This window comes from Eschrichtius robustus, chromosome 6 (genome assembly GCF_028021215.1).
Source record: "Eschrichtius robustus isolate mEscRob2 chromosome 6, mEscRob2.pri, whole genome shotgun sequence".
In the NCBI taxonomy this organism is placed as follows: Eukaryota; Metazoa; Chordata; class Mammalia; order Artiodactyla; family Eschrichtiidae; genus Eschrichtius; species Eschrichtius robustus.
The window spans coordinates 58,839,578-58,866,595 of NC_090829.1; the positions used below are offsets into that span (position 1 = coordinate 58,839,578).

Below are 27,018 nucleotides of genomic sequence, written 5' to 3' on the forward strand. Positions count from 1 at the left end.
AAAGGAATATTTAAGTTTTTTTCAATTTAATTTTTTTGAGTAGTTGGTAATCGTGTTTAAATATTTTAATTCTGATTTTTTAATATTTTTAGGTTTCATGTGCAATGACAGATGAAATTTGTCGACTCTCTGTTTTGGTTGATGAATTTTGCTCTGAGTTTCATCCTACTCCAAGTGTATTGAAAGTATATAAAAATGTAAGTTAAATTGTAGTTAAGTGTTATTCAGATACAGTTTCCTTATCTTATTCTGACTCTTATTCCACTCTTTAGTGGTTTGGCCATTTTAGTGTCTTCATGGCAATCGGTACATGATTAAACTATTACATCTCCTGTGCACTCTTGTAATAAATCTAAACTGTAAAGTACACAGAAGAATTATCATCTTAGAAAAGAATACGATCATTTTAGTGTTTACTACTTTTTTGACATTTTAATAAAATCTGCATATATTCTAGAGAAAAAATAATGTGGACATTTACCATTGTTAACAGGAGTTAAATAAGCACATAGAAGATGGAATGGGAAGAAATTTGGCTGATCGGTGCACTAATGAAGTCAATGCTTCAATGCTTCAATCCCAGCAAGAAATTATTGGTAATATTTGTCTGCAAGTTCGTGTGTAGTTTTTTCTTTATGTCGTTGTTAAAAGATTTATTATAAAATCCTTTAGATATTTTATAAAATATTATTTACTGTTGTTAACTAAAATATCATAATTCGGTTCTTTCTAGAAAATTTGAAGCCATTACTTCCAGCTGGTATACAGAATAAACTACATACACTGATTCCTTGCAAGAAATTTGATCTCAGCTATGACCTAAATTGCCACAAGTTATGTTCAGATTTTCAAGAGGATATTGTATTTCATTTTTCCTTGGGCTGGTGCTCCCTTGTCCATCGTTTCTTGGGTCCTACAAATGCTCAGCGGGTGCTTCTAGGATTATCAGACCCTATCTTTCAGGTATATATATATATATTTTTTTTTTTTTTTTTTTTTTTTTTTGAGTAGGCTTTTTATTAGGTGGTTATTGCTGTACTATACAGGTATGTATCTGATTCTACCAGTTTAGAGTCTCTTTTTAAAAACTTTTTTGAATTTATCAATTCAATAATTTTTTTAATTAATTAATTAATTTTTTTGGCTGCGTTGGGTCTTCATTGCTGCGCGTGGGCTTTCTCTAGTTGCAGCGAGCGGGGGCTGCTCTTCGTTGCGGTGCGTGGGCTTCTCATTGCGGTGGCTTCTCTTGTTGCAGAGCATGGGCCCTAGGCACGCGGGCTTCAGTAGTTGTGGCATGCAGGCTCAGTAGTTGTGGCTCGTGGGCTCTAGGGCGCAGGCTCAGTAGTTGTGGTGCATGAGCTTAGCTGCTCCGCAGCACGTGGGATCTTCCCGGACCAGGGCTCGAACCTGTGTCCCCTGCATTAGCAGGCGGATTCTTAACCACTACACCACCAGCGAAGTCCCTCAATTCAATAATTTTTCAGAAAACTTACAGAGTTGTAAAACCATCGCCACAATCCAGTTTTAGAACATGTCTGTCACCCCAAAGGCTACCCTTGTGCCCATTTGCAGTCAGTTGTCATTTCCACCTCCAGCCCTACTGCTAGTCAGGTTTCTCTAGCTGTCATTTTTACCCTTCTGGACATTTCATATCAATGGAATCACACAAAATGTGGCCTTTTGTGACTGGCTACTTTCACTTAGCGTAATGTTCTCAAGGTTTGTCATCATGGTATATGAATGTTGTAGCATGTATCAATACTCCATTTCTTTTTTTGGATGAATAATATCCCATTATGGATATCACACATTTTATTTATCCATTCACCAACTGATGGGCATTTGAGTTGTTTGTAGTTTTTGGCTATTATGAATAATGATGTTTTAAATACACATAGACTGTTTTTATGTGGACATCTGTTTTCATTCCTCTTGAGTGTATGTCTAGGAGTGAAATTGCTGGACCACATGGTAACTCCATGTTTAACTTTCTGAGGAACTGCCAAACTGTTTTCCAAAGCAGCTGCACCATTTTACATTCCCACCAGCAATGTATTAAGGTTCTCTTTCTCCACATGCTCATCAAGACTTGTTATCATCTTTTTTATTATGGCAGATGTGAAGTTGTACCTCATTGTAGTTTTGATTTGTATTTCCTTAATGACTGATGATTTTGAACATCTTTTCATGTGCTTATTCATGTATCTTATTTTGTAACATGTCTTTTCAAATCATTTGTCCATTTTTAAATTAGGTTATTTGGCTTCTTATCGACTTGTGGGAGTTCTTTATATATATTCCAGATACAAGTCTTTATCAGATACATGATTTCCAAATACGTATGTTTTTCTAGTCTGTAGCTTGTCTTTTAATTTTCTTATGGTGTATTTTGAAGTGTAAAAGATTCTAATTTTGCTTTTATTATTTTTTTATTTTTTATTTTTATTTATTTTTTTTGGCCACGCAGCTTGTGGGATCTTAGTTCCCCAACCAGAGATTGAAACCGGGCCCTCGGCAGTGAAAGCGTATAGTCCTAACCACTGGACCGCCAGGGAATTCCCAGGGTTTTAAATTTGAAGTCCAGGTTTTTTTAAAGGATTGTGTTTTTGGTGTAAAAAAATTTTTTTAAAAAACGTAATTTTATTTATTTATTTATTTATTTATTTATGGCTGTGTTGGATCTTCGTTTCTGTGCGAGGGCTTTCTGTAGTTGTGGCAAGTGGGGGTGACTCTTCATCGCAGTGCGCAGGCCTCTGACTATTGCGGCCTCTCTTGTTGCGGAGCGCAGGCTCAGTAATTGTGGCTCATGGGCCCATTTGCTCCGCTGCATGTGGGATCTTCTCAGACCAGGGCTCGAACCCGTGTCCCCTGCATTGGCAGGCAGATTCTCAACCACTGTGCCACCAGGGAAGCCCCCCAAAATTTTTTTTAATATACAGTTTTAATTTCACTTGAGAGTTGAAGGCCTGTTGTTTTAGGTAGACTCATTGTACGTTACGAAGATTCATTCTTCATGATATCATTGGTTCATGTCACAGGAGATAATTTTCAGACCATTTTTATTTTCTTCATGTATTTATGGTAAACTCATTAATTGGAGTCATTCTTTTTGTAGCTTGACTACTGTAATTTTTAAAAGAATACAGTCAAATTTTGTAAATGTAACTATTCCATTTGTAGTGGTTTAATTGAATTAATCCTTTCCCCCCACCCCGCAACCTTATTAGCTTCCCAGATCTTTAGCTTCTACTCCCACTGCTCCTACCAATCCAGCAACACCAGATAATGCGTCACAGGAAGAACTCATGGTTACCTTAATAACAGCATTAGCTTCTCTTACGTCTCGAACTTCTATGGGCATCATTGTTGTTGGAGGAGTGGTAAGAAATAGTACCTTTTTTTTTGAAACAGTATTTTTTAGTGTAATTGAAATTGAAATTATTGCAAAGCTACCTGCTAGATAAGGAAAAGAAAGATATATTTACTTCAGTTTCCAGGATCTATAAGATGACATGAAAAGTTGTAAGTTAAAATTAGTGAATTGGGTTTCACAAGTCTAATCTTAAAAATAAATATTTAAAAAAATTTTTAATTGAAATATAATTGACATATAAAATAGTATTAGCTTTAGGTGTATGACATGATTTAATATATGTATTGTGAAATGATTACCACAACATAAACAGTACTTCCTACTTTTACATCATAGCACACGAAGAAACAATATTTGTGCATTGGAGTAACAGGAATGATCCAGGTCCCTTATCTAGCCTTCTCCAAATACCAAAGGGATCTGCCTTAAAGTATTAAATATTATTTTTTGTAGTAGTTCTTATATGCTAAAAGTTTTTTTCATATCATTAACAGCATAGGTTTATTTTGGTTTTTTGTTTTATTTTTATTGACGTATAGTTGATTTACAATGTTGTGTTTCAGGTGTACAGCAAATGATTCAGTTATGCAAATATATATCTCTCTATTCTTTTTCAGATTCTTTCCCCTTATAGGTTATTACAAAATATTGAGTATAGTTTTCTGTGCTATACAGTAGGTCCTTGTTGGTTATCTTTTTTTTTTCCTTCTTTTTTTTTTTGGCCACACCACGCAGCATGTGGGATCTTAGTTCCCCAACCAGGGATCGAACCTGTGCCCCCTGCAGTGGAAGCATGCAGTCTTAACCACTGGACCGCCAGGGAACTCCCAGTTAACTATTTTATATATAGTTCATTTTGGTTTTTTAAACCTTTGACCTAAAAAACTTAACATCCCTTTTTGAGATACATTGAATCAACTTGCCAAATGCCTGGCAGGTTATAAAAGTTCGTGCCTGGTATTTATGTGCTGCTCCTTTTTTCGGCTTGATTTCTGGTAATTTCATATTTTCTCATAGAGAAGGAATATACATTTTTTAAAAACGGATCTGACTCAAAGATCTGTAGGGAGCCAATGAGTTTTCTAAAATGCCTTTTAGTACAATCTCCCTAGTGGTATTTTTCTTTCTCAAAGTAAGCTGTGAATTTATCTTACAGATTTGGAAAACTGTAGGCTGGAAACTCATATCTGTTTCATTAAGTATGTACGGAGCTTTGTATCTTTATGAAAGGCTGACTTGGACCACCCGTGCCAAGGAGAGAGCCTTTAAACAGCAATTTGTGAATTATGCAACTGAAAAACTGCAACTGATTGTTAGCTTCACGAGCGCCAACTGCAGCCATCAAGTACAACAGTAAGTTGAAAGATTCATCTGTTTTTGTTTTAAAGCTTTACTGAAGTAGGACATACATGCAGAAATGCATAAATAAGAGTACAGCTCGAAGAATTATCACAACATGAACACATTTTATAATTGCCACCAAAGTGGAAAACAGAATGATACCAAACAAGTGGGCTCAAAATGCATGGTGGTAAACGTAATTTATTTTTACTATTATAGCCCAGATTTGTAGGTTTAAAGGCATGATTTTTTAAAACTCAAGAGAATTTTATTATAATAATAAATACCTGGGTCCACCGAGTTTACGTATCTTAAATATTTGTTTCATTGATTTAGTGAAGATATATAGAACTCCAGTCAAATCAATGCATAATATTCTGTATTAGAGTGCTCCTGAGAGCTGAATTAGAAAGTTTTCTGAGCTAAAGATGATTGCAATTTAATAGAAGAAACAACATGTACATAATTATAATAAAAGGTGAAAAGTGAAAAGTAACGAGAGCTTCATAATGTGAGGCTCTAGAATCTTTTTTTTTAAAATCACATTGAGTATTTATGTATTTATTTATTTATTGGCTGCATTGGGTCTTCGTTGCTGTGCGTGGGCTTTCTCTAGTTGCGGCGAGCGGGGGGGCTACCCTTTGTTGTGGTGCGTGGGCTTCTCACTGTGGTGGCTTCTCTAAGCGCGCAGGCTTCAGTAGCTGTGGCTCGCAGGCTCTAGAGCGCAGGCTCAGTAGTTGCGGCACATGGGCTTAGTTGCTCCGCGACACGTGGGATCTTCCCGAACCAGGGCTCGAACGCGTGCCCCCTGCATTGGCAGGCGGATTCTTAACCACTCTGCCACCAGGGAAGTCCCTAGAATCTTAAATCATGAAGGACAGTGGATCAGCAAAGGTTTCCTAGAGGAGAGGTAGCCTGATGAGACTTGAACATCAGAATAGAAAGAGCGAGACAAGAGAAAACAGCTCAAACCAAAGGCAAGAATGTTGGGGGAAAAGGAATGTGTTCAGAAACATGAGATAATTTCAGTGTGGCAGATGTGTACATAAGAAGGGGTCCATTCAAGTATAAGCCTAACACTAGGACTGAGGTTTGGATAATTAGGAACCCTGGGAGTGATATCATTAACATTTAGCTCTAGAACAGATAACTTTGCAGTGGTGTGGTGTGTAAAGTGGTTTAGACTCAGGAGACAAGAATTGCAGGGAGATTAAACTGTTTCAGACACAAGATCAGAGCCTGTACTAGCCTTGTTAGAGCTGTAGGGAATGGAAACAATGAGGGCACAGAATTGAGACACTGAATTAGTTCACTCATTTACCAAATATTTCTTGAGCTCCTATTTTACATAACCGTGTTTAATTTTGATTTATTTATATTAAGATCTTTTCTTTAATGAGGATAACCTGGACCTCCAAACAAAATCAGCTGAGGTTCACATTCATAAAAACAGAATTAATGAAGCTTACTATTCATTTCATCATCAAACATTTATTAATTGCCTACCGTGTGACAATAACTACGCTAGAACTTATGGGAAATTAAGTTAAAGATGACTTATATTATTCCTTAGAGGACTTTACACTCTAATGGAGGCAACCTCAAATAATTACTCCAGTTAAAATAATACTAGCTAAATATTAATGTAATAAAATATTAAAATAAAAAGATGCTTCATTTGTCTAATATTGGTATTTGGTCAGATAGGGAGAGAATGGAGGGGGAAAGGACCCTGGGAAAGATGAAGATGCGCAGGAGAATAGTTGCAGAGAAAAACAAGTCAGTTCATCAGATTCCAGCGGTACACACCTACTAGGCATGCTCCCAGTTGCAAAAATATAAATATAATATTTGCCGAAGTTAACATATTAACTAGCACACAAATACAGCCGTTTTGTTCTAGAAATGTGGTTAAATGTTGCTATAGTTTAAAGTATTTTTGACTGTCACAGAAGTTCATGAAATTTTCTTTCCTGTTCTCAGTAATTTATTTTTATAGGCAGGGGACAAGAGTAAGGCTTATTATGCTTCTGAAGAAATATACCCATCCTTTGCCTTTTTATAGCTTATTCATATTCACAGCAATATGGCAGAGTAATATTATTACCCACTGAGCATTTGTCTTGAGGCCAGATGAAATTAAGCCCACAGTCATATTAAGCTTATAAGTGCCATACCCTCCCTCATACCAGTCTTAGCCGTGTTCTTTGATACCTTACATTTTTGGGAATTTTTTAAACTTGTGATCTGTTTTTTATATAAGCTTTAAATTAAAGCTTATTCATTTTAAAAGACATTCATGACTGCTGATAAAATTATTTTTTATTTGAAGGGAAATGGCAACCACTTTTGCTCGCCTGTGCCAACAAGTTGATATTACACAAAGACATCTAGAAGAGGAAATTGCCAGATTATCCAAAGAGATAGATCAACTGGAGAAAATACAGAACAATTCAAAGCGCTTAAGGTATTTGAACCTTTTTTCCTCAATAATATGAACATTTATTGGTTTCATTACCAAAATATAATTATGTAAAATCACTAGCAAATTTATGTTAAAATTTTTGGCTTTCTGCATTGGCTTAATTGTAATTTTGCAATTTCAGTGAAAGCTAATTTGAACAACAACAAAAAAATCTGAATTTAAAGGAAATTTTTAGATCTAAGCTTATAGCTCTATGTTAAGCTATACTAGTCCTTTTTCAGAGCAGAAGTTTTGTAATTAAAAGTATGAATTTTCAGTCCTACATATCCAAGACCCATAGCTTTTCTTCTCATTGGGGACTGTTAGGTATACTTAAATTTGAAGCAACAGAAGTAAACAAGATATCCTAATATAATTTGGAATTCTGGTTTAATATGATTTGCCATGGATTCTTTGGAGTCTAAATAAATTGTGCTTTGGGGGTCAAGACCAGAAGTGTCACCACGAGATCTATGCTTCTTGGCAGTTCTTAACTTTCAGCTTTATTACCCATTAGCTGACTCACCTACAAGTCTGGTAGAATCATTAAGCATCATTTACTTCCTGCTGCTACTTACCAGGGCACATGCTACATACAGTTGCCTGTATAAAAACAGTTTGCAACGTCTGCAAATTGGAGAGGCTGTCCTTATGACGTGGATTTTGGGACATTATACTTAAAACACCTGTGATAGTGTCCATCCCTGGTACCTTAATCTGAAAAGATTAAGATTAAGCAGTCACATTCTCATTGCATCTCCGTTTCAGGGTCTCTGAAAAAGGTGACTGCCTATCACTTAAACCCCAGCATCACTTCACACACACAAACACACCCAAATGAATTTCACATATTCCATTGCTCCTATTTTAAGTTAGATCATCCCAAGTACAGCCTTTCAAATTTGGTGAAACTATATCCAATAGAAATTTTTTTTTTAACCTAGGTAGGTTTTTAAATATTTTTTCATCTTGCTATAGTAAAAAGCCGTAACTGATAAAATAGATTATTGGTACTTATGTAGCTTTCAGATTTTGGCAGGACTGACTTGAATAAGTATCAATATTTTTGATCTGCTAATTCTTCTAATTGGAAAGTTTAGAATATTATTAACATAATATTTGGAATCTCCCTTGTTACTAAATTAGGCTTAGCCATTCAGATATAATTTAACTTAACTAATGCTTCAGGAGCGTTACCTGAAGAAATATACAGTGGAGTTCACATGAACATTTAACTTAACGACCTTGACCATATGCACTTAGCAACAAACAAAACAGGACCAAGAAGAAAAGAGAGAAACTCGTTTAAGTATGTGTGTGTGCCCTGGCAGAGTATGAGAATGGGAGATACAAACCTGCATTCCCCTGTCAATTTACATTGTTTTCCCTCTTGTTATGGGCATTTGGCTGCATCAAGTACAATTTTAATATTAAAAAAAAATATTTTTGGTAACTATGGTCCTTTGACATCTGCCAGCTACTTTGTGAATACATAAAACCACTTATTCTACGCTTTATGCTTAACAGGAATTCAAGAACAATTATGTCTTTATGTGACTTAGGATGTAACTCCCATGTAAGGTGATATGACTCCACTGTCTCTTAGGCTTTTCATTCTTATTAAAGATTTTATCTCAGTATACCTTTCTTCTGGCCATTGGATTCTGTGTTTATTGCAAAGTTACAGTAGCACGTATAATAAATGCTTTAGAAAGAGTTGATGATCTGAGTTCAGACAAATGTAGCAACAGCTGGCTAGTGATTTTTTTTTAAGATTTGCATGGGATGCATTTTTTCTCATTGACCTTTATGATAATTAGATTGGTGTTTTATTCATTTTTTTAAATTAGAAATAAAGCTGTTCAACTTGAAAATGAGCTGGAGAATTTTACTAAGCAGTTTCTACATTCAAGCAATGAAGAAGAATCTTAACAATAGAGATTGCTTTGGTGATCATGATAGGAGAAGATGGAACTTGGAAGATTGGGGCAGTTATTTTTATGAAGTGACTTTAAATATGAATTATACGAACTATACCTAAATAGCAAATCCTTGAGTAGATCCTGGTATTGATCTATCTCAGGGTGTGTGCATTTTTGCAAAGTGTTGTGATGTCTCTTTAGTTTTAGTTTTGGGTAAAGAAAAATCCTTTGATATGTGAAAATGATGAATTAGTTTAAAGCAAAAGAACCAACTCTCTGACCCCTGAGGGGTGGGGCCTTGCTCTTAATTAGGGCTCTCTTTGTTTTTGATTCTGAAAAACTCTGCTTCCTGGCATCCAGGAGTTAGAGAATGCTCCTTTCATCTTCTTTCTCAAAACGAATTTTTGATGCCTATTTCAATGGGCATAGTCACATTTTTGTTTTATAAAACTGCATTGCTCTAACCACAAAGGAGTGTGGAATGTTCTTGAGTGTATTATTTATGCAGGTTACAATCACTTTTGCCATCCTGGCAGGTATGTAAACCACTAATAAATAATGCTGTTTTTACTCCCTCTTTTATTCCCATTAAAATTGATGTAAAACAGTATATAGGTTTGTTATTATAGAGTCCTTATAAAGGTATTTGGGTCTAAATAGTTTTCTCATGTTTCTCAAGAAACACTTCCAGCCTCAACTCTGATTCCAGTAAGGAAAGCTTTCTATCTCAGTTTTAAGAGTTAAGTTTGAAGTGATAAAAATAGCCAGAGATATGGGAGATCTGAATTTTGGGTGGCTACAGTCATGTACAAATGCTGTTCTTTATTTGCCAAGGATACTGCTGGGTTGTCCCCCGGGGTGGCTTTTAAACATTTATTTAATTGTATGAATTTGACAGGTCACGGTTAAAAATTATTACGTTTTTTACCTTAATGAAATGTTTATGAGTTCAAGTATTGTTTGTTTCTGTGTTAAAAACTAATAGAAAACTTATATGGAAACATTAAAAAACTGACATTCTAAGGCTTTGCTACTACACAAAACGTAGTTTTGAGAACCACCAAATCAGCATCACCTAGACGCTTGTTAGAAAGGCACAATCCCAGAAGACACAGCACATTTGGCCAGTATAGTTTATGCTGCTTTTCCATGGGAGGGATAACATTTCATGCTTTTTTCTTTTAATACTCAGTACTTCTTTTTCTGTGCCTTTAAGGCTCCGGGATGCTATTCAGTCTTTTCACAACAGGTGCAACACTGTTTTCCAGGATATTTTAAGGAGAAAATAACATTATTTAGGCCATAGAAGCCTTTCAAAAATATTTTTTATGCGAATCAGATATTAGAATGCAATATTCAAATCCAAATAAATATTCATTTATGGCTAATATTATTGCTTTATAACCAAAAAATGATACAAGCCACCAAGAAGTGGGATTAGGTTAACAATTGCAACATGAAAAACATGTCTAAGACTGGGTACTGCTAATTAAGTTTACAATTTCAAGGCCTTAATCATCTTATTTTTTTTTTTTTTTTTTTTTGGCCTTAATCTTTATACGCAAGTACTTGAACTTTTGCAATAGCATAGTGGTTTGGTATCACCTCATTAGTATAGTACAGTGCTCCTCACAGTTTAGTCCCTAACAGTAGCACTAGGGAAGTTGTAAGAATTACATTCTTGGGTCTCATCCTAGACCTACTGAATCAAATAGTAGGTTTGGGGACCAGTAGTCTCTGGTCTAACAAGCCTTCAAGGTGATCTGATGCATGCTGAAGTTTGGGAACTACAGAATGGTGGTTCTCGTATAGTAAGTAAGTTTATACTAAGTTTTTCATCACTAGTTTGAATCCAGTTCCGCCTGATCAAGCTTGAAAATATGAGTGTTGGAAATGGGACACTAAAATAATGAAGCCCAGCCTTTATGCTTAGGGATAATAAGTGCACCTATGACCAAGCCCATGAATTATAAAGAATTGTAGCTGTTGTCGTTCAAAGTTATTGCACATTTACTTGACTGTCTACTATGTATGTTTGCAGGATTATTTATAAACTTTGTGTAACCTTCAACTTTTTAAAACTAGATTTTTTATAAGAAGTATGCAAGGTGAAAATAAAATTTGTTTGCCTGATTGATAGTTGATTGATAAATGTAGCATTTATACTGGCATTTAGTGAGTTTTAATCTTTTAATGATTTTTATGGCTCTCTTGGGGAGACTGGCTCATCTTTTTCCTAAGGGAGCTTTAAGGGAAAAAAATGACAATTTCGCTTTTTGATGAAAATCTGTGGCCTTTTAACAGTAGGCTAACAAACATTCACAGTACTACAGAATAGGTCAGTGGCACGCCAATCTCTTCCTTGCTTCCAGCAGCCCATTCATTTTTCATGAAGAAAATAATTACCAATGTTTAGATAAAGGAATTAGAACTGAACATGAACTATTGGGCTTGGAGTTTAGTTCTGGGACTTACAAGTAATTCTAAAAACATGCTACATGAAATCTGTTAAAAGCACTTTATTGATTACAGTATCAATTCACAGCAACATTATTTCACAGAGCTACTGTACAACTAAAGGAACAAATTACTGCAAGAAAGATTCAAGAATACTGTTAAATCATGATACAAGTCCATAGTTGTGTGGTTTAAAGCTTTTTTCTAAGAGCTTTAATCTAATACATTCACCTTTCCCACAAACTACTGACATTCAGATTCAGTTGGCCACAGCTGTTGTAGAAACCATTCTAGGTGAAGAAAAACATTTTAATCAACTTAAAAAACCCACTTAGACGTGAATGCCTTTGGATAAGAATATGCAAATGCAAGTGTTCAGATGCTTCTTTGAAAAGAGAAAACAATAGGATAGAGCACCATTGTGTAAGACACAGAAAAGGCTTGAAATATCTACCAAGTATATCATCACTGAAGTTCTATTAATTAAAAAATACTGTATGATGTAAGATTTTGTCAGGCACATTTAACACCAGTTGAAACATATAACCAGCTTTTTCATATGCTGCATTAATCAACTATTTTGTAGGATCAATTGGATTTAAGAAAAAAGACTTAGGAAATTTTATCAACATGCAAACAAATTTGCTAAACACAAGGTGTACCATCATTCTGATTAATAAATTACTTTTTAAAACAATGCTAGCTTAGACATTCAACTACAGACCACTTTACTGAGTACCTATTATAACCAATACTTTTAAATATAGCACTGAATTTAAGGCAACTTACAAAGAACAATGGGAGAAAAACTAGTAAATATGAAGGGTACTTCACATTCTACTTAACCTAATTTAAAATACCAATTTTATTCACTGTGCTACCATTTCTCACAAGATAGTCTGACTGGTGGGTGTTTTAAAAATCCTAACAGGAGGTAAGAAACACTTTAAAAGTTTGCTTTCCGCAGTGGCAAAAGGGAGATTAGAAACTGAACATAGTACTTAATTTAAAAATGTTTTTAAGTCTGACTCACACCGTGAAGATTTTAGAAAAAGAACATCTTTATTACTAAAATCATAGGTCCATTTGGGAGATTGTTTAATCACTTTCCATTAACGTTTAAACACATCAACAGGTAAGCCACAAGTATTCAACTGTTACACTTTAAACTGAGACAATTCACCAATGATCAAGCATAAATTTCCCTGAATGTCTTCATTTTTAAAAGTCTTAATAATATTACTAAATCTAAGACATCAAAAGTGTTGGAGAAGGTTAGTTATATAATATTGGCACAGTATTTTTTTTTTAGCAACAATAAAAATTTCACTTTGTCACCTGGAGAAGCCAAGATCCATTTCTCTTTCAATATGTTAACTTTAAAATCACTTAACACATTCCAGAAGCACCTACCTCCGTTATGTCTAGGAAACTAGTTTACTATCATCATGCAGTGTTCATCAGTTCAACTGAGTCTAAATTAAAATAAGGAGATTGCTTACTAGGCTCTCTTGAAGAATTAAGTATCTCTTGATACTTAAGTATCTCATGAAATACTAAGCCTAAATCTTTGCCTCTCTGAAGATGGAATTCAATATGCTGTTGTAACTGCAGACTCACAACTATAAAAATCTGAGCTAGGGAGGGATCTTGGATATTTAGTCTAAATCTCTGATAGCACAGCTGCCCAAAATGAGGCCTGTCCATCAAAGTGGAGGTGATGGTCTTGGCTGAGAGCACAGAGTGCTTTCTTTAGCAGGTTTATGGGATGAGTTGCTGAAACACATGGCAATCAATCACTCCACTTTGCTTTAGAAAAGAATATGTGCCTTTAAAATATTCTTGCCACATCTTAAAAAAAACTGTTCTTTATGAAGTGATTAAAGACTCTACAAATAAACCTAACTGAGGCGCATGACGTTTAAATGTTTCTCAGGTAAAAAGAAAAAAAATCAGGCACCAGAACTGCAACATTGATAAAATTCCTTAAAACTACTTTTGGCCATATTTTTTTTTTAAGTTTTGAAAAACTGAGATTCAAACTGTACTGTGCTTCTACAAATTATACTGACTTTAGGAAGTTCTTATGCACAAAAGAATTAGACGAGCACATGAACTCAAACTGCAAGTAAACAAGTATTGAGCAACTGGAACCCATATCACTAAACAAAGGTTTAAATAGTAAGTTAATGTAATGAGGTCACCATTCGGTCATATGTATAATACGGTCATAACAGCCGTAGTAGTTGTTAGTTTTCAGTTGCCTAGTACATATTTAATTACGGGAATTGCTTTTTAACTATCTACAAAAACTTTAATAACATTAAATCATCTTTATTAATATTTTGAAGACCACAGACTTCTTATAGTCTGTGTGCCTCTGACTAAAGTATCTTGTTACTAGAACCACTTCCAAAGTAGAGGAGATACTCTCTTTTTATATATATAAGGCTATTTTGCACATGGTAGAAGTGCTTTCTTGAAGAGGATTTTGGAATAAATTGCTGAACTACATGGTAAACCCTCACCCCTCTCTATTTTTGGAAATGAATATGTCTGTTTGAAGTATTCTTGCCTTATCTCAAAGAGCTGCTCTTTATGAAGTGATACAAATGGTCCACAAACATTAACAGCTAAAGTTCATAGAAATCTTGAATGTGTATATAAATATACATTCATGCCTGCCATCTACAACAGTCTGTTTTTTTGGTCCTATATCTTAATCTTCCTCTTTCCATTTTATTCTTTTTAGTATCTTAAAACAGTTACTGATTTCATTATGGTTGATGCACTTACTAGCACATCCACAATATAAAAATGAAAATTTACAAGTAAAATTTGGGAGTATTTAGGTTAGGGTTACAGGTGATCAAAAGTTAACAGACCTATCTCAACAGTTACTGACACAGTTTACTTAAAGTTACAAAACACAATGCACTCCTACATCAGAAAAACCCCACGACTTTACCATCAAAGAAGACTAACAATCTTCTACTGTCAATCATTTAGATTATTTTTAAGAGAGAAATCTAAGGGGCAAGGATCTCTGTTTAAGTTCAAGGGGGCCCGTTCTAGTAATGCACACATTATTATATCACTGACAAGCAGAGGAATTGCTTAGTATTTCCCTCTGACCCCTTCAAGAACTGCTCTTAGAATCTTCTTTTGGCTTTAAAGTGGGGGTCACTTTGATCTTGGTATCCTTTGAAGCAAAACCACTTAGAAACCAATATTTTGTGCTAATGGGAGGAAATATTATAGAAGATCAAAAAGCTTGAATGTCTGCTTTTTAAATTTTTGAAGGCACAGAGAGTTAACATCAATTCAGATTTTATATTATGTGAACATAAATTCATAAAGCAACCTTCTTAATGATTATAACTAGTTATAACTAGACCTGGTGACTGGTTAGATTTTATACTTCTTTCAAAAACGTAATGCCATCACATTATTTTTCCTACCTAGATACACATTGATGGAGAACACTGGGAAAAATCCTTCAGATGCAAGGACAGTCCAAATGTTCATCTTCTGAAATGAGTGCACCTTACAAACTCAGTTCTAGAATATGAAATCAATAGGAAAGCCCAGCTATTTCGAATGCTACCTAAGTGTCATTTGATCATAACCAGCTTTTTAAAATAACAAGAACCATTCTCATGTGATTACTGCTATCTACCAATTAATGTAATATGAGTTTCTTATGTATGTCTAAAATTTCAGAGTGAGATCTCTATTCCCTGGCCATCAGATTATGTCCCCTTCAAAAGACTAAACATGAGCACGAATTTAAATTGATAAGATGGCAGAGGATATAGCAGAAACTAATGATATTCACAAGGACTCCCTTCAGTGGTACCTAGGCCTGTCAGCATTCTTAAACAGTAAGCAACCAGTATCTCTTTCAGATCAAAATGGTCAGAATACAAGGAGACTTGCTTCAAACATCAGTACACACATCAATGGTATCACTTCCATCTATTACTGTGCCTGGTTCCTCCACTACAAAACTCAAAACTATGACACTTTTTAAGGTATACAAGGTTAAAAATGTAGTTCTTAAAAAATGCAAACACATACTCTCAAACATGATAGGCTGCTATAATGTGTACATTCTGTTCTACACAAAGAAAAAAATTATAGACAGTACAAGCAAAAATTCATCAAGGTTAAATTAGCTCAACTCCTCAAATTAATACACTGGTCCTGATCTCAGCAAGCACCTTTACCTTGTTTTCACCTTTTTTTGTTTTGTAGTTTACTGAAAGCTTCTTTTTGTGTATAATAATCTTAATAGAAAAATCTTCACCTGCAAATATAAGGTAAATTCTTTTTCACAGCTATAGGCTGTAGTACGGATTTCTCCAGGTATCAGTGGAGAACAGAAAATTTGTGCTGTTAATTCCAGATTCTAAGAAAACTGTCCCAAGACCCTGTTGCCACAGCCATGCCATCATCAGTTACACCTAAACAGCTGACACGGTTGTCATGACCAGCAAGAACACCTGAAAAACAAAAGTTCAGTAAAAAGTTAGCAATGGGCAAGTTTTAGAATTAAACAAGTGTATGCATAAAAGATCTGGGAGGGTACTTAAAAGCTAACAGGTTCCCCTGAGTTGAGAGACTGAGTGCCAGGGGTAAGCTGGGCATGTAGGTAAAATAAAATTCTTTGTATTACGTGAACTTCTGACATGTGCATCAAATTGTGTTTTTCATTTTTGAAAAATTATTTTATAATTATGCTTATGTTCAAAATCATCTGTTCGACATGTAGACTTTTATTTTACATCTCTAATAAGTTCACGACACTTCTAAATTTTGCCAATAAGCTATGCTATTTTCAACAAAAACAAAATTTTAAATGAAGTTCAATGAACTTTTACCACCAGAACAACAAAAACATGAGAATGAAGCTGACTTAAACTACCACTTCCAAAAATAACAACATAATTTATTTACTTTATTCCTTTAACCACCAAACCCTGGAATGTTTTTGGTCATAACTTTCTGAAACCATCAAACTCATCTAGTCTTAGTTTTCTTTTGTATATTTAACCTATTTGATCTTCTGACCACTACAAAGAATAAAATTAAATATTCCCAAATATTTGGGAGGAAAATGAGAAAAGTAAAGATTTAAAAGAAAAATTAGAATATATCAAATTCTCAAAAAGAATTTTTTCTTTAATATACTGTTTGAGTTTTCATTATCTCCATATGTAATTAAGCATATGATTTTCACCCAATCTCAGGAACAGAAGTTCATCTTGTCTAACTCGTTAATATTCTGTGCAGTACCTTCAGTATGGCAATGTTTGGCAACGGGCAAATTTACCATTATGGGTTGAAATAACAAAAAATGACCATTGTGACTAAATACTCCAAGTCACATTGGAAAGAAGAATGAATTAGCAATTCATGAGTCACATTTCAATTTTAAGGTCAAAGTATCCAGTTGAGTCAACTTGAAACCAAACAGCTGTAAGCAAAGCAAAACTAAAACTCAAGCATATGTTTAAAAAAATATGGAAAACAAACATGTTTTTATTTTGTTATGGATATTAATTGATTCGATCCAAGCAAAACACCTAATACCTCAAAAAAGTAATTGGCTTTGGACAAGAGAGTATCTCCAAAAATTTACTTGCAAAATGCTAACCCGTGAACTTTTCTGCAGTCTCAAGAGAGGTTGTAGAAAATTATTCCTGGTAATGTTGACATTGCCTCCACTCCCTCAGAAACCTCAACAACTGTATAGGTGTTTAAAAGGGCAAGGACATAAACCCACAAGGACAGCAAGGATATGAGAGCAAGCAGTGGCAACAAAATTTTGTGAGATGTATGATGGTAAGTGTGTTAGTGGACCCCAAAATGCTAAGTTCAAAGCAAATGGTCTGATAAGCCAAGAAACAAAAGCAAACTGCAGAACCTCCAAAAGAGTCAGATACTAGTGGAACCAGGTATCTCTGGAACTGGACATGGGCAAAGATGGGGTAAACTGAGGCTGCATTAGAAAGTGTCCAGGAATCAGACTCCCCAGGTCTCTTCCTTCACTCTGCAGAGTCAGATGATTTATCATCCTGCACTAGAACATAAGACTAGAGACTTATTTGCCAGAAAGAGTAAAAGAGGGTCTCTTAACTAGAAGAAAATAGGCACAGTTGAGATTGGTGAAACTGCTGAAAATGGGGAATAAGTGAGTTTACTTGCTAATTGTCTTGCACCCCAGCTTTTTCCCGGAAATCAGCCCCCAAACTGTCAGTCAGCTTATATACTTCAGGTAGAAAAGTGGAACAATCCACCTCAGAGAAGACAGCTGGCCCAAGGGAGAAAAGGCCATAAGATATATCAGAGGTTCCCCAATGAAAGCCCGGCCAGATTCACTGTTCAGTGAGGCCTACAGTCAGTACACCCCAACCATGGGCAGAGGGCTTTCAAACAGTTTTAGTGCCTCACTCTTAAGGATAAATAAGAGGCTAAGAATCATCAGAGTTTTAAGGAAATATAATAGATAGGAGACTGAAAAAATAAGAAAGAAGGGGGAAAAAAGGCAACTTGGAAAACAAAAGATTATGCTTACAGAAGAAAACTTCAAAAAAGGCTTTCATTAATGGCCCCAGAAAAACAAAAGACTTTTATTCATGAAAAAAAGAATGGGGGCCCTGAAAAAAAAACTCTCAAAAAGATGGTAGCAAAAATGGAAAACCAAAGCTTAACAGAAGGTTCATGGAAAGAAAAGGCAAGGATTTCTCCCAGAACATGGAGCAAAAAAAGACAGATGGAAAATATGAGAGAAACTAATAAGAAAGTCCAAGAAGTCCAACATCAGAATAAGGGGAGTTCTGGGCTTCCCTGGTGGCGCAGTGGTTAAGAATCCGCCTGCCAATGCAGGGGACAGGGGTTCGAGTCCTGGTCCGGGAAGATCCCACATGCTGCGGAGCAACTAAGCCCTTGGGCCACAACTACTGAGCCTGCACTCTAGAGCCTGTGAGCCACAACAACTGAGCCTGCGTGCTGCAACTACTGAAGCCCGCATGCCTAGAGCCTGTGCTCCACAACAAGAGAAGACACCACAATAAGAAGCCTGCACACCGCAACGAAGAGTAGCCCCCGCTCGCCACAACTAGAGAAAGCCTGTGTGCAGTAACGAAGACCCAGTGCAGCCATAAATAAACAAACAAATAAATAAAGTTATATATATATATATATATAAAAGAATAATGGGAGTTCTATAAACAGAATGATAATGGAGAAAAAAGTCCAACCAATTAAATAAGCCTCCTAAACTTCCAAGTACTACAGGGTATACGTTTCCAGGTTGAAAAGGTCCACTGAATGCCCAGAATGAGGGATGAAAATGGATCTACTCCCAAACATATCAAAACTTGCAAAAAGTTTGAAGATTAATTAGTGAGAAGTACATCAAAACTAAGAATGTAAGCCAAAAAATTAATTTGACCCTAGAGAATATTCAAAAGCAGCACAGCAAAAGAAGTCACAGCATATACCTCACTGCTTGGCAGTAAGTACTGTTTAAAAATTCATAATTGTGTAATAAACACTGACTGATGTTCTAAACAAAATTCACTACATGGGAAAAACTGGAAGATGGAAGCTGTGGTGGGAGGAGGGATGTTGAAACCAAACCCTCAACAGATAATGCTTAAAAGTAAAAAAAAAAAAAAAAAAAAATCAATACAGGATGTTCTTTAAAGATATAAAAGTAAATACTTAAAAGTAGCTACCACTGGGAGCAGAGAACATGGGCTGGGGTCAGAGGACTGCTGTGTTTTGGTAACAAGCCATGTAGACCTATTTGATTCCTTGAGTATAATTTTGATGCTAAAAAAATTTTAAGTCACTCTGTAATTTGTTATTAATGACAGTCCCCAGTAGGACTTGATGCTAATATTCTGGAATCTGCAGGGAAGAACACAGAGTATGGGGTTAAGGGGAGACAGTGGTTCCATGTCCTGTCCCATACAAGATCTGAGCCAAAAAGAAGATCCATGTTTCCTGTCAGGTTATAAGAGAACTGTAATTTGGAAAAGACCATACTAAATTATATTCACTATTCATCTTTATGTCAAAACTTACCAAACAAGAAAATATAGAATCAGATATTACTCTTCAGAAAACAGAAACATAAATATGGTTTATGGACTGTAACTGCACTCAAAGATCAACAATGACCATGAATGAGAACTGCCACGTTGCCATTCCCCAGGGTGTCCATGGGGGCCCCAGAAACAACCGATGGGAACCTTTTCACATTTCCTGACAAAATCAAAACCTAATGTGTACTTATTCACTAACCTGCACGATCTCCTTTTAGTGTGTCCCATACGTTACAATTGAAGTCATCATACCCAGCCAACAGGAGACGCCCACTTTTTGAGAAGGCTACGGAAGTGATCCCACAGATGATATTATCATGAGAATACAATAATAACTCTTGGTCTGCACGAAGGTCAAAGAGCCGGCAAGTAGCATCATCAGAGCCAGTGGCAAAGGCATATCCATTTGGGAAAAACTAGAAAGAAAAGCAACAAACATTTATTCCGTAGAAGTACACAAAAATTATGTGAGGCAGTGTAATAATAGACTCTGGGGTAAGACAGACCTAGATTCAAATTCCAACTTGGCTTCGTACCAGGTGAATGATGTTAGGCACTAAAGATTCTTAAACACTTGAGTCTTAGTTTCAGAATTTAGTGTGTTGGTTAGGGCTGAATGAAATAACACATGCAAAGTACCCATAACCCACTGTTCAGCACAAAGCAAGCACTCAAAACATCCTGGCTCTGGTCCTCCATATGTCTTACTAAAACGTTTAAATCAAATATTACTATTTATAGAATTTATATATGTACGTATACTCTTAAATGTTCCAATAATCTCATTATGAGAAATAAATAGGAAACATTTTATAAAAGAGAACAAAACTCACCCAGTTAGGCTAGGTTATAAAGTTAAGCTAGTAGTAAAGAAAACTATGCATTATTAGTTTGTGAATCCCCTTTCTCAGATACTGTGGCACTGCTCAACACTTTTTACAAAGAGGAAATCACTTCATATATCTATTGGTCATCTGTATTACTCTGTTAGTACTTGCTGATGTGTAGGAATAAAATGAAGAATATAAATTTGTTTTCTTTGTGGCAGATATTTTATAGTTTGTCATTTGCCTTCTAATATTGTTTACTTTTTTAAAAATATAAAGCCATTTTTTGGAGGTATCACTCTCCCTGATTTCAAACTACTACAAAACTATAGTAATCAAAACAGTATGTTACTGACACTAAAACAGACACATAGATCAATGGAACAGAATAGAAAGCCCAGAAATAAACCCATGCACACACAGTCAACAACAAAGGAGGCAAGAATATAAAATGAGGAAAAGGCAGCCTCTTCAATAAATGGTGTTGGGAAAACTGGTCAGCTGGATGCAAAAGCATCGAACTGGATGACTTTCTCACACCATATATAAAAATAAACTCAAAATGGATTAAATACTTACATGTAAGACCTGAAATCATAAAACTCCCAGAAGAAAATACAGGCAGTATGCTTTTTTCTTTTCTTTTTTTTTTTTTTGGCTGCATTGCGCAGCTTGTGGGATCTTAGTTCCCTGACCAGGGATCAAACCCAGGTCTCCCTCAGCAGTGAAAGCACAAGGTCCTAACCACCAGACCACCGGGGAGTTCCCAGGCAGTACGCTCTTTGACACTGGTCTTAGCAGTATTTTTTTGGATCTGTCTCCTCAGGCAAGGAAAACAAAAGCAAAAATAAACAAATGGGACTACATCAAACTAGAAAAAGCTTTTGCACAGTGAAGAAAACTACTGACAAAAGGAAAAGGCAGCCTACTGAATGGGAGAAGATATTTGCAAACAATATATCCAAAACATACAAAGAATTCACAAAAGTCAATATCAAAAAAACAAACAACCCAATTAAAATATGAGCAGAGGAACTGAATAGACATTTTTCCAAAGAAGACATACAAATGGCAAATAGACACACGAAAAGATGCTCAACATCACTAATCATCAAGGAAATGCAAATAAAAACCACAATGAGACAGCACCTCACACCTGTCAAAATGGTTATTATCAAAAAGACAACAAATAACAAGTGTTGGCAAGGATGTGGAGAAAATATCCCTCATGTGTTGTTGGTGGGAATGTAAACTGGTGTAGCCACTATGGAAAACAGTATGTAGGTTCCTCAAAAAATTAAAAATAGAACTACCATATGATCCAGCAATTTCACTTCTGTGTATTTACCTCAAGAAAACAAAAACACTAATTGGAAAAGATATACATGCACCCTGTTCACTGCAGCATTGTTTAGAATAGCCAAGATCTGGAAGCAACCTCAGTGTCCATCGATAGAAGAATGGATAAAGAAGATGTGAGATATACACATACACACACACATACATACACACAATGGAATATTAGCCATAAAAAAAGGAAATCTTATACCATGTTCTTGAATTGGAAGAATCAATATTGCCAAAATGAGTATACTACCCAAGGCAATCTACAGATTCAATGCAATTCCTATCAAACTACCAAGGGCATTTTTTCACAGAACTAGAACAAAAAAATTTTAAATTTGTATGGAAACACAAAAGACCCTGAAGAGCCAAAGCAATCTTGAGAAAGAAAAACAAAGCTGGAGGAATCAGGCTCCCTGACTTCAGAGTATACTACAAAGCTACAGTAATCAAAACAGTATGTTACTGGCACAAAAACAAACATACAAATCAATGGAACAGGATAGAAAGCCCAGAAATAAACCCACACACTTATGGTCAATTAATCTACAACAAAAGAAGCAAGAAGATACAATGGAGAAAAGACAGTCTCTTCAATAAGTGGTGCTGGGAAAACTGGACAGCTACATGGAAAAGCATGAGAGTAGAACATTCTCTAACACTACACACAAAAATAAACTCAAAATGGATTAAAGATCCAAGCATAAGACTGGATACTGTAAAACTCTTAGAGGAAAACATAGGCAGAACACCCTTTGATATAAATTGCAGCAATATCTTTTTGGATCCTTTCCTAGAGTAATGGAAATAAAAACAAAAATAAACAAATGAGACCTAATCAAATTTAAAAGCTTTTGCACAGCAAAGGAAACCATAAACAAAACAAAAAGACAGGGACTTCCCTGGTGGTCCAGTGGTAAAGAATCCGCCTTCCAATGCAGGGGACGTGGGTTCAATTCCTGGTCAGGGAACTAAGATTCCACATGCCGCAGGGCAACTAAGCCCATGCACCACAACTACTGAGCTCGTGCACCTCGATGAGAGAGCCCACGTACCGCAACTACAGAGCCCATGTGCCCTGGAGCCCATGTGCCACAACCAGAGAGAGAAAATCCACATGCCACAACTAGAGAGAAGCCCATGCACCACAACAAAGAGCCTGCACCGCAATGAAAGATCCTGCATGCCGCAACTAAGACCCAACGCAGCCAAAAAAATAAAGAAAATAAATAAATAAAATAAATAAATATTAACAAAACAAAAAGACAACCTACAGAATGGCATAAAATATCTACAAATGATGCGACTGACAAGGGATTAATCTCCAAAACACACAAACAGCTCATGCAGCTCAATATCAAAAAAACAAAGAACCCAATCAAAAAATGGGCAGAAGATCTAAATAGACATTTCTCCAAAGAAGACATACAGATGACTCAACATCACTAATTATCAGAGAAATGCAAATCAAAACTACAATGAGGTATCATCTCACACTGGTCAGAATGGCCATCATCAAAAAATCTACAAACAATAAATGCTGAAGAGGATGTGGAGAAAAGGGAACCCTTTCAAAATGAGAAAAAAACATTTCAAGAAATGAAAAATCATATAATAACTTATCAATATGGATGCAAAATTTAGAATTTTAACAAATCAAATCCACTAGTAACTAAAAAGGATTACGCATTATAACCCAGTGAGGTTTGTCCTAGAAATGTAGGGTTGGGTTAATATTTGAAAACTAATCCACATAAATTCACCATTTAACAGACTGAAAAAGAAAAACCACATGATCATCTCAATAGATGAAGAGAAGACATCTGATAAACTTCAACACTCATTCCTGATAAATCTGTAGCAAACTAGGAACAGAAGAGAAGCTCATCAACTTGATAAAGGTGGTGGGATGAGAGATGGAGAGGATTGTGTTTGCCTGCTCCAAAATTCTAGTCTTCAAACCAGGTTGGCCTAATATGGGGTGGGGGTAACAGCCTTTACTTTCTCTGATATTCTCTAAAGATTATATAAAATTGACTTTCAATATGCACATGATAAATAAAAACCGATTTTTCCCAAAAAATATCTTCTTGCAAAATTAGAGTGTATCTTATACCCATAAACACTTGCAATTACAGTACTTTAGGAAATTCTAGTCATATCTATACATTTTGGCATCTGATCCGCATAGGACAATTTACCTAAGTCAAGCAGTATCCCACCTCCTCTTAATATCCCTCCCCTCAATTCTGACTGTTTGATAAATCATTTTGATGTTCATTCAAAATGCCATTTTAGTTTTAGTTTATAAAGACGTATGACTAGTTCATTCTCGTATATACTAAGTACTTATTGTCTGGCTTAATCTATTTGTGGATACCTGTTTGAGGGTTTTTTTTTTTCCAATATGAAGGAGATTATAAATAATTTATACCATTTATTGAGCATCCAATCTATAGTTTCATTTAGTCTTCACATTATTCTTTAATGTAGGTAGCATTATTCCTACTGAGGAATGTGTAGCTCACAGAGGTTAAGTAGCCCACCTGATCTCACACAGCTGGTTCCCAGCAGAACTAAGATCCAGAGTTTGCTGACTTCAAAAGCTATACTCTCTATACTAAACAGCTGCCTCTGTCTTCCTGACTGTCTCTCTTTGGGTTGTTCCCTTGACCCCAGAGAGATGGGACTTTGTTCTCCTCTTAACACACTGTTGATATTCATGATCTGCTTGTTTGCTCAAGATGATCTATCCCTCTAAATCTGGAAAAAAAAAAAAAAACTTATTCCTGTTTACCTGCAAATAAGGACCTAGGCCTATGGTTTAAAACCTTTCCAGTTTTAAAAATCAAACCCTTGTTATTTGGGGGTTAAATGTTATAAAAGCATACTATTTATAAGAATCCTTGAAGGCAATGTGTTGTTAAAATCATACTATAGAGTTCAACACTTTATATGCACAATAAATTTTCCTTAGAAATGCTCTTCACTTACACTGACAGCATTAATATCCGACACATGGCCAGTGAAAGACTGTCTACACATTCCATCTCGAATATCCCATAATTTTGAAGAGGCATCACAAGCACCAGAAACAAAAGTCCTCATGTCAGGACTCAGAGAAAGACTCATCACATCTCCAGAATGCCCAGTGAATGTAGTGGTCTGCTGGGCAGTTTCGATGTCCCATAAAGCACTATAATTAAAAATAGAAATAATTAATGACTGTTCTCTCTTCTTACATTAGTTCCTACTACCACCCTCAACCTCAAAATCAGTAATCTTCTGGAATAAACTTACCAAGTTGTATCTCCTGAACTTGTAACAATTTGGCTGTCATCTAAAAAACGACAGCAGGACAAGTAGCCTACAGCATAGAGAGTAACAAATGTTAGGTTATCACTGATTAATTCAATTACCATATGAAATAGCAATATATATTTTAAAAAATATGATACCTGGGCAACAAGTGTTTGTTAGTATAATCTATAGTTCTACTTTTAATTACTTCCAACTCTATGCTGCCTGCAACTGAATTTTATCAACAAACTCTCTTAGGTATTTGCTGTGTTGATGACTCTGAAAGTTACAAACTTGAGTAAAAGACACAGTCCTTTCCACCTACTACAATTACCTAAGAGAAAGATATCCTTAATACAAATATCTATTATAATCTATAGCAGACTAGGTTAGGTACCTTGGAGAAATACTTTAAAAACCTCAGTGAAGGAAAGGTGGCACTCAAATGCTCAGAATTCACCTGTGCTTCAAAATATGGAAATTGCAGGAACAATACCATTATTGAGATTGTGTAAAAAGCACAGCCAAACAGTACTTCCAAGAATCCAGAGAGGCTGAAACCTGGTGAGTGGCGATAAATTCCTAATTAACACTGCTAACCAAATACTGTATTACTGAACTACAGTGTACACATTGGCAAATAAAGCAATGCACTATCACATAGTGAAAAATACTTCATAAATGTATCTTGATACACACTTTCAATTACATAATTAAGCACCAAAATCCCATAATTGTTATAGGTTTGCAGAGAACACAGAAAATTATATTTGCTTTCTTTTTGTATTTTTCATTATTGTTCGAATTTTTCGCAATAAATTTATAATTTTTACAAAAACAATACTATTTTTTGGAGTTATTTATTTTCTTTCTTTTTCACTGATGTATAATTGATGTACAATATTAAAAACAATACTATTTTTGAAAGAAAAATAGAAGTATGGTCGTATCATTTGTATAATTATAAAAAGTCAGTGTTTCCCAGATTCATGGTAATTTCTACTCTCACTTGATTAATATGCATCCTTTGGCCAGCTGATTCCACTTTGTCACTCCTTCTCCTTGATCAGCGCATTCTTCAGGAGGAATCAGGTTTAGGAGAAAAGGACAATATGCAGTGAGGCTCACCCGTGTGACCCGGTAACTCTCGGCTCACTCTCACATTTCCCTCTCTGGTTTTCAGGTTATATATAGAGCAGATGTTGTCCAGTCCTCCACAAGCAACATAATTACCAGAGGGAGCATAAGCACAGGTCATCACCCAGGAGGACCTCAAAGGAATAGCATGCATCTGTAGGATAAATACAGCACAAAAACTAAGTCAAGAGCACAAAAACAGTAATTTTTCAAACCTATTTACAGTGAAGCAAATATTACTGCAATTTAAATGTACTTAAAAAACAGGCCAAGTAAAATAAAGAATGAACTGGTTTGAGAAAGTGAACAATAAAAAATAAAATACTAATGCACACTGAAATGCCTGTTATATTTTCTGTATTATTATCAAATCATTTGGATTGAAGTGCTCTTTTCAGAATGTATTCTTTTAAGAAGAACAAGAACATACAGGACATTTCAACACTAACAGAGCCATTTGAAATAGTAAGTGTAAATGTTAAAGAACTTAATAAAATTTTTTGGTTTTGCATTAGTGCTCAAAAGATGAATTTCCTCTAACATAACACTGAACAATATAAGTACTGGAGTTGAACAGAATGGTTCTTCCACAAAGAACTATGACCTTCTAATAACACATATTCTGGGCTCAAATTCAAATAATGGTAATAGTTTGCACTGATCTACTCATACCACTGTATGATGCCTTATTACCCAACACCAAGCATTTGCAGGTTAGGTAGCAAAGTTTAATGTG

The 27,018-nt window shown here is 35.4% G+C and overlaps 2 protein-coding genes across 4 annotated transcripts in view; one reads left to right on the forward strand and one right to left on the reverse strand.

The window, feature by feature from the left end:
- The window catches only part of MFN1 (mitofusin 1), a 34,470-nt gene extending 23,235 nt beyond the window's left edge, over positions 1–11,235 (forward strand). For both annotated transcript variants that reach the window (XM_068546279.1, XM_068546280.1), the window contains 7 exons: positions 93–197; positions 494–596; positions 734–963; positions 3,228–3,380; positions 4,530–4,726; positions 7,047–7,181; positions 9,029–11,235. In XM_068546279.1, the coding sequence (XP_068402380.1) occupies positions 93–197; positions 494–596; positions 734–963; positions 3,228–3,380; positions 4,530–4,726; positions 7,047–7,181; positions 9,029–9,110 (1,005 nt within the window). In that variant the 3' untranslated portion in view covers positions 9,111–11,235. The remainder of the gene's footprint in view (positions 1–92; positions 198–493; positions 597–733; positions 964–3,227; positions 3,381–4,529; positions 4,727–7,046; positions 7,182–9,028) is intronic.
- Positions 11,236–11,604: 369 nt separating this feature from the next.
- The window catches only part of GNB4 (G protein subunit beta 4), a 68,232-nt gene continuing 52,818 nt past the window's right edge, over positions 11,605–27,018 (reverse strand). For both annotated transcript variants that reach the window (XM_068546282.1, XM_068546281.1), the window contains exons 6-10: positions 26,274–26,436; positions 25,146–25,212; positions 24,840–25,041; positions 19,874–20,090; positions 11,605–16,062 (exon numbers count right to left, since the gene is read on the reverse strand). In XM_068546282.1, the coding sequence (XP_068402383.1) occupies positions 15,956–16,062; positions 19,874–20,090; positions 24,840–25,041; positions 25,146–25,212; positions 26,274–26,436 (756 nt within the window). In that variant the 3' untranslated portion in view covers positions 11,605–15,955. The remainder of the gene's footprint in view (positions 16,063–19,873; positions 20,091–24,839; positions 25,042–25,145; positions 25,213–26,273; positions 26,437–27,018) is intronic.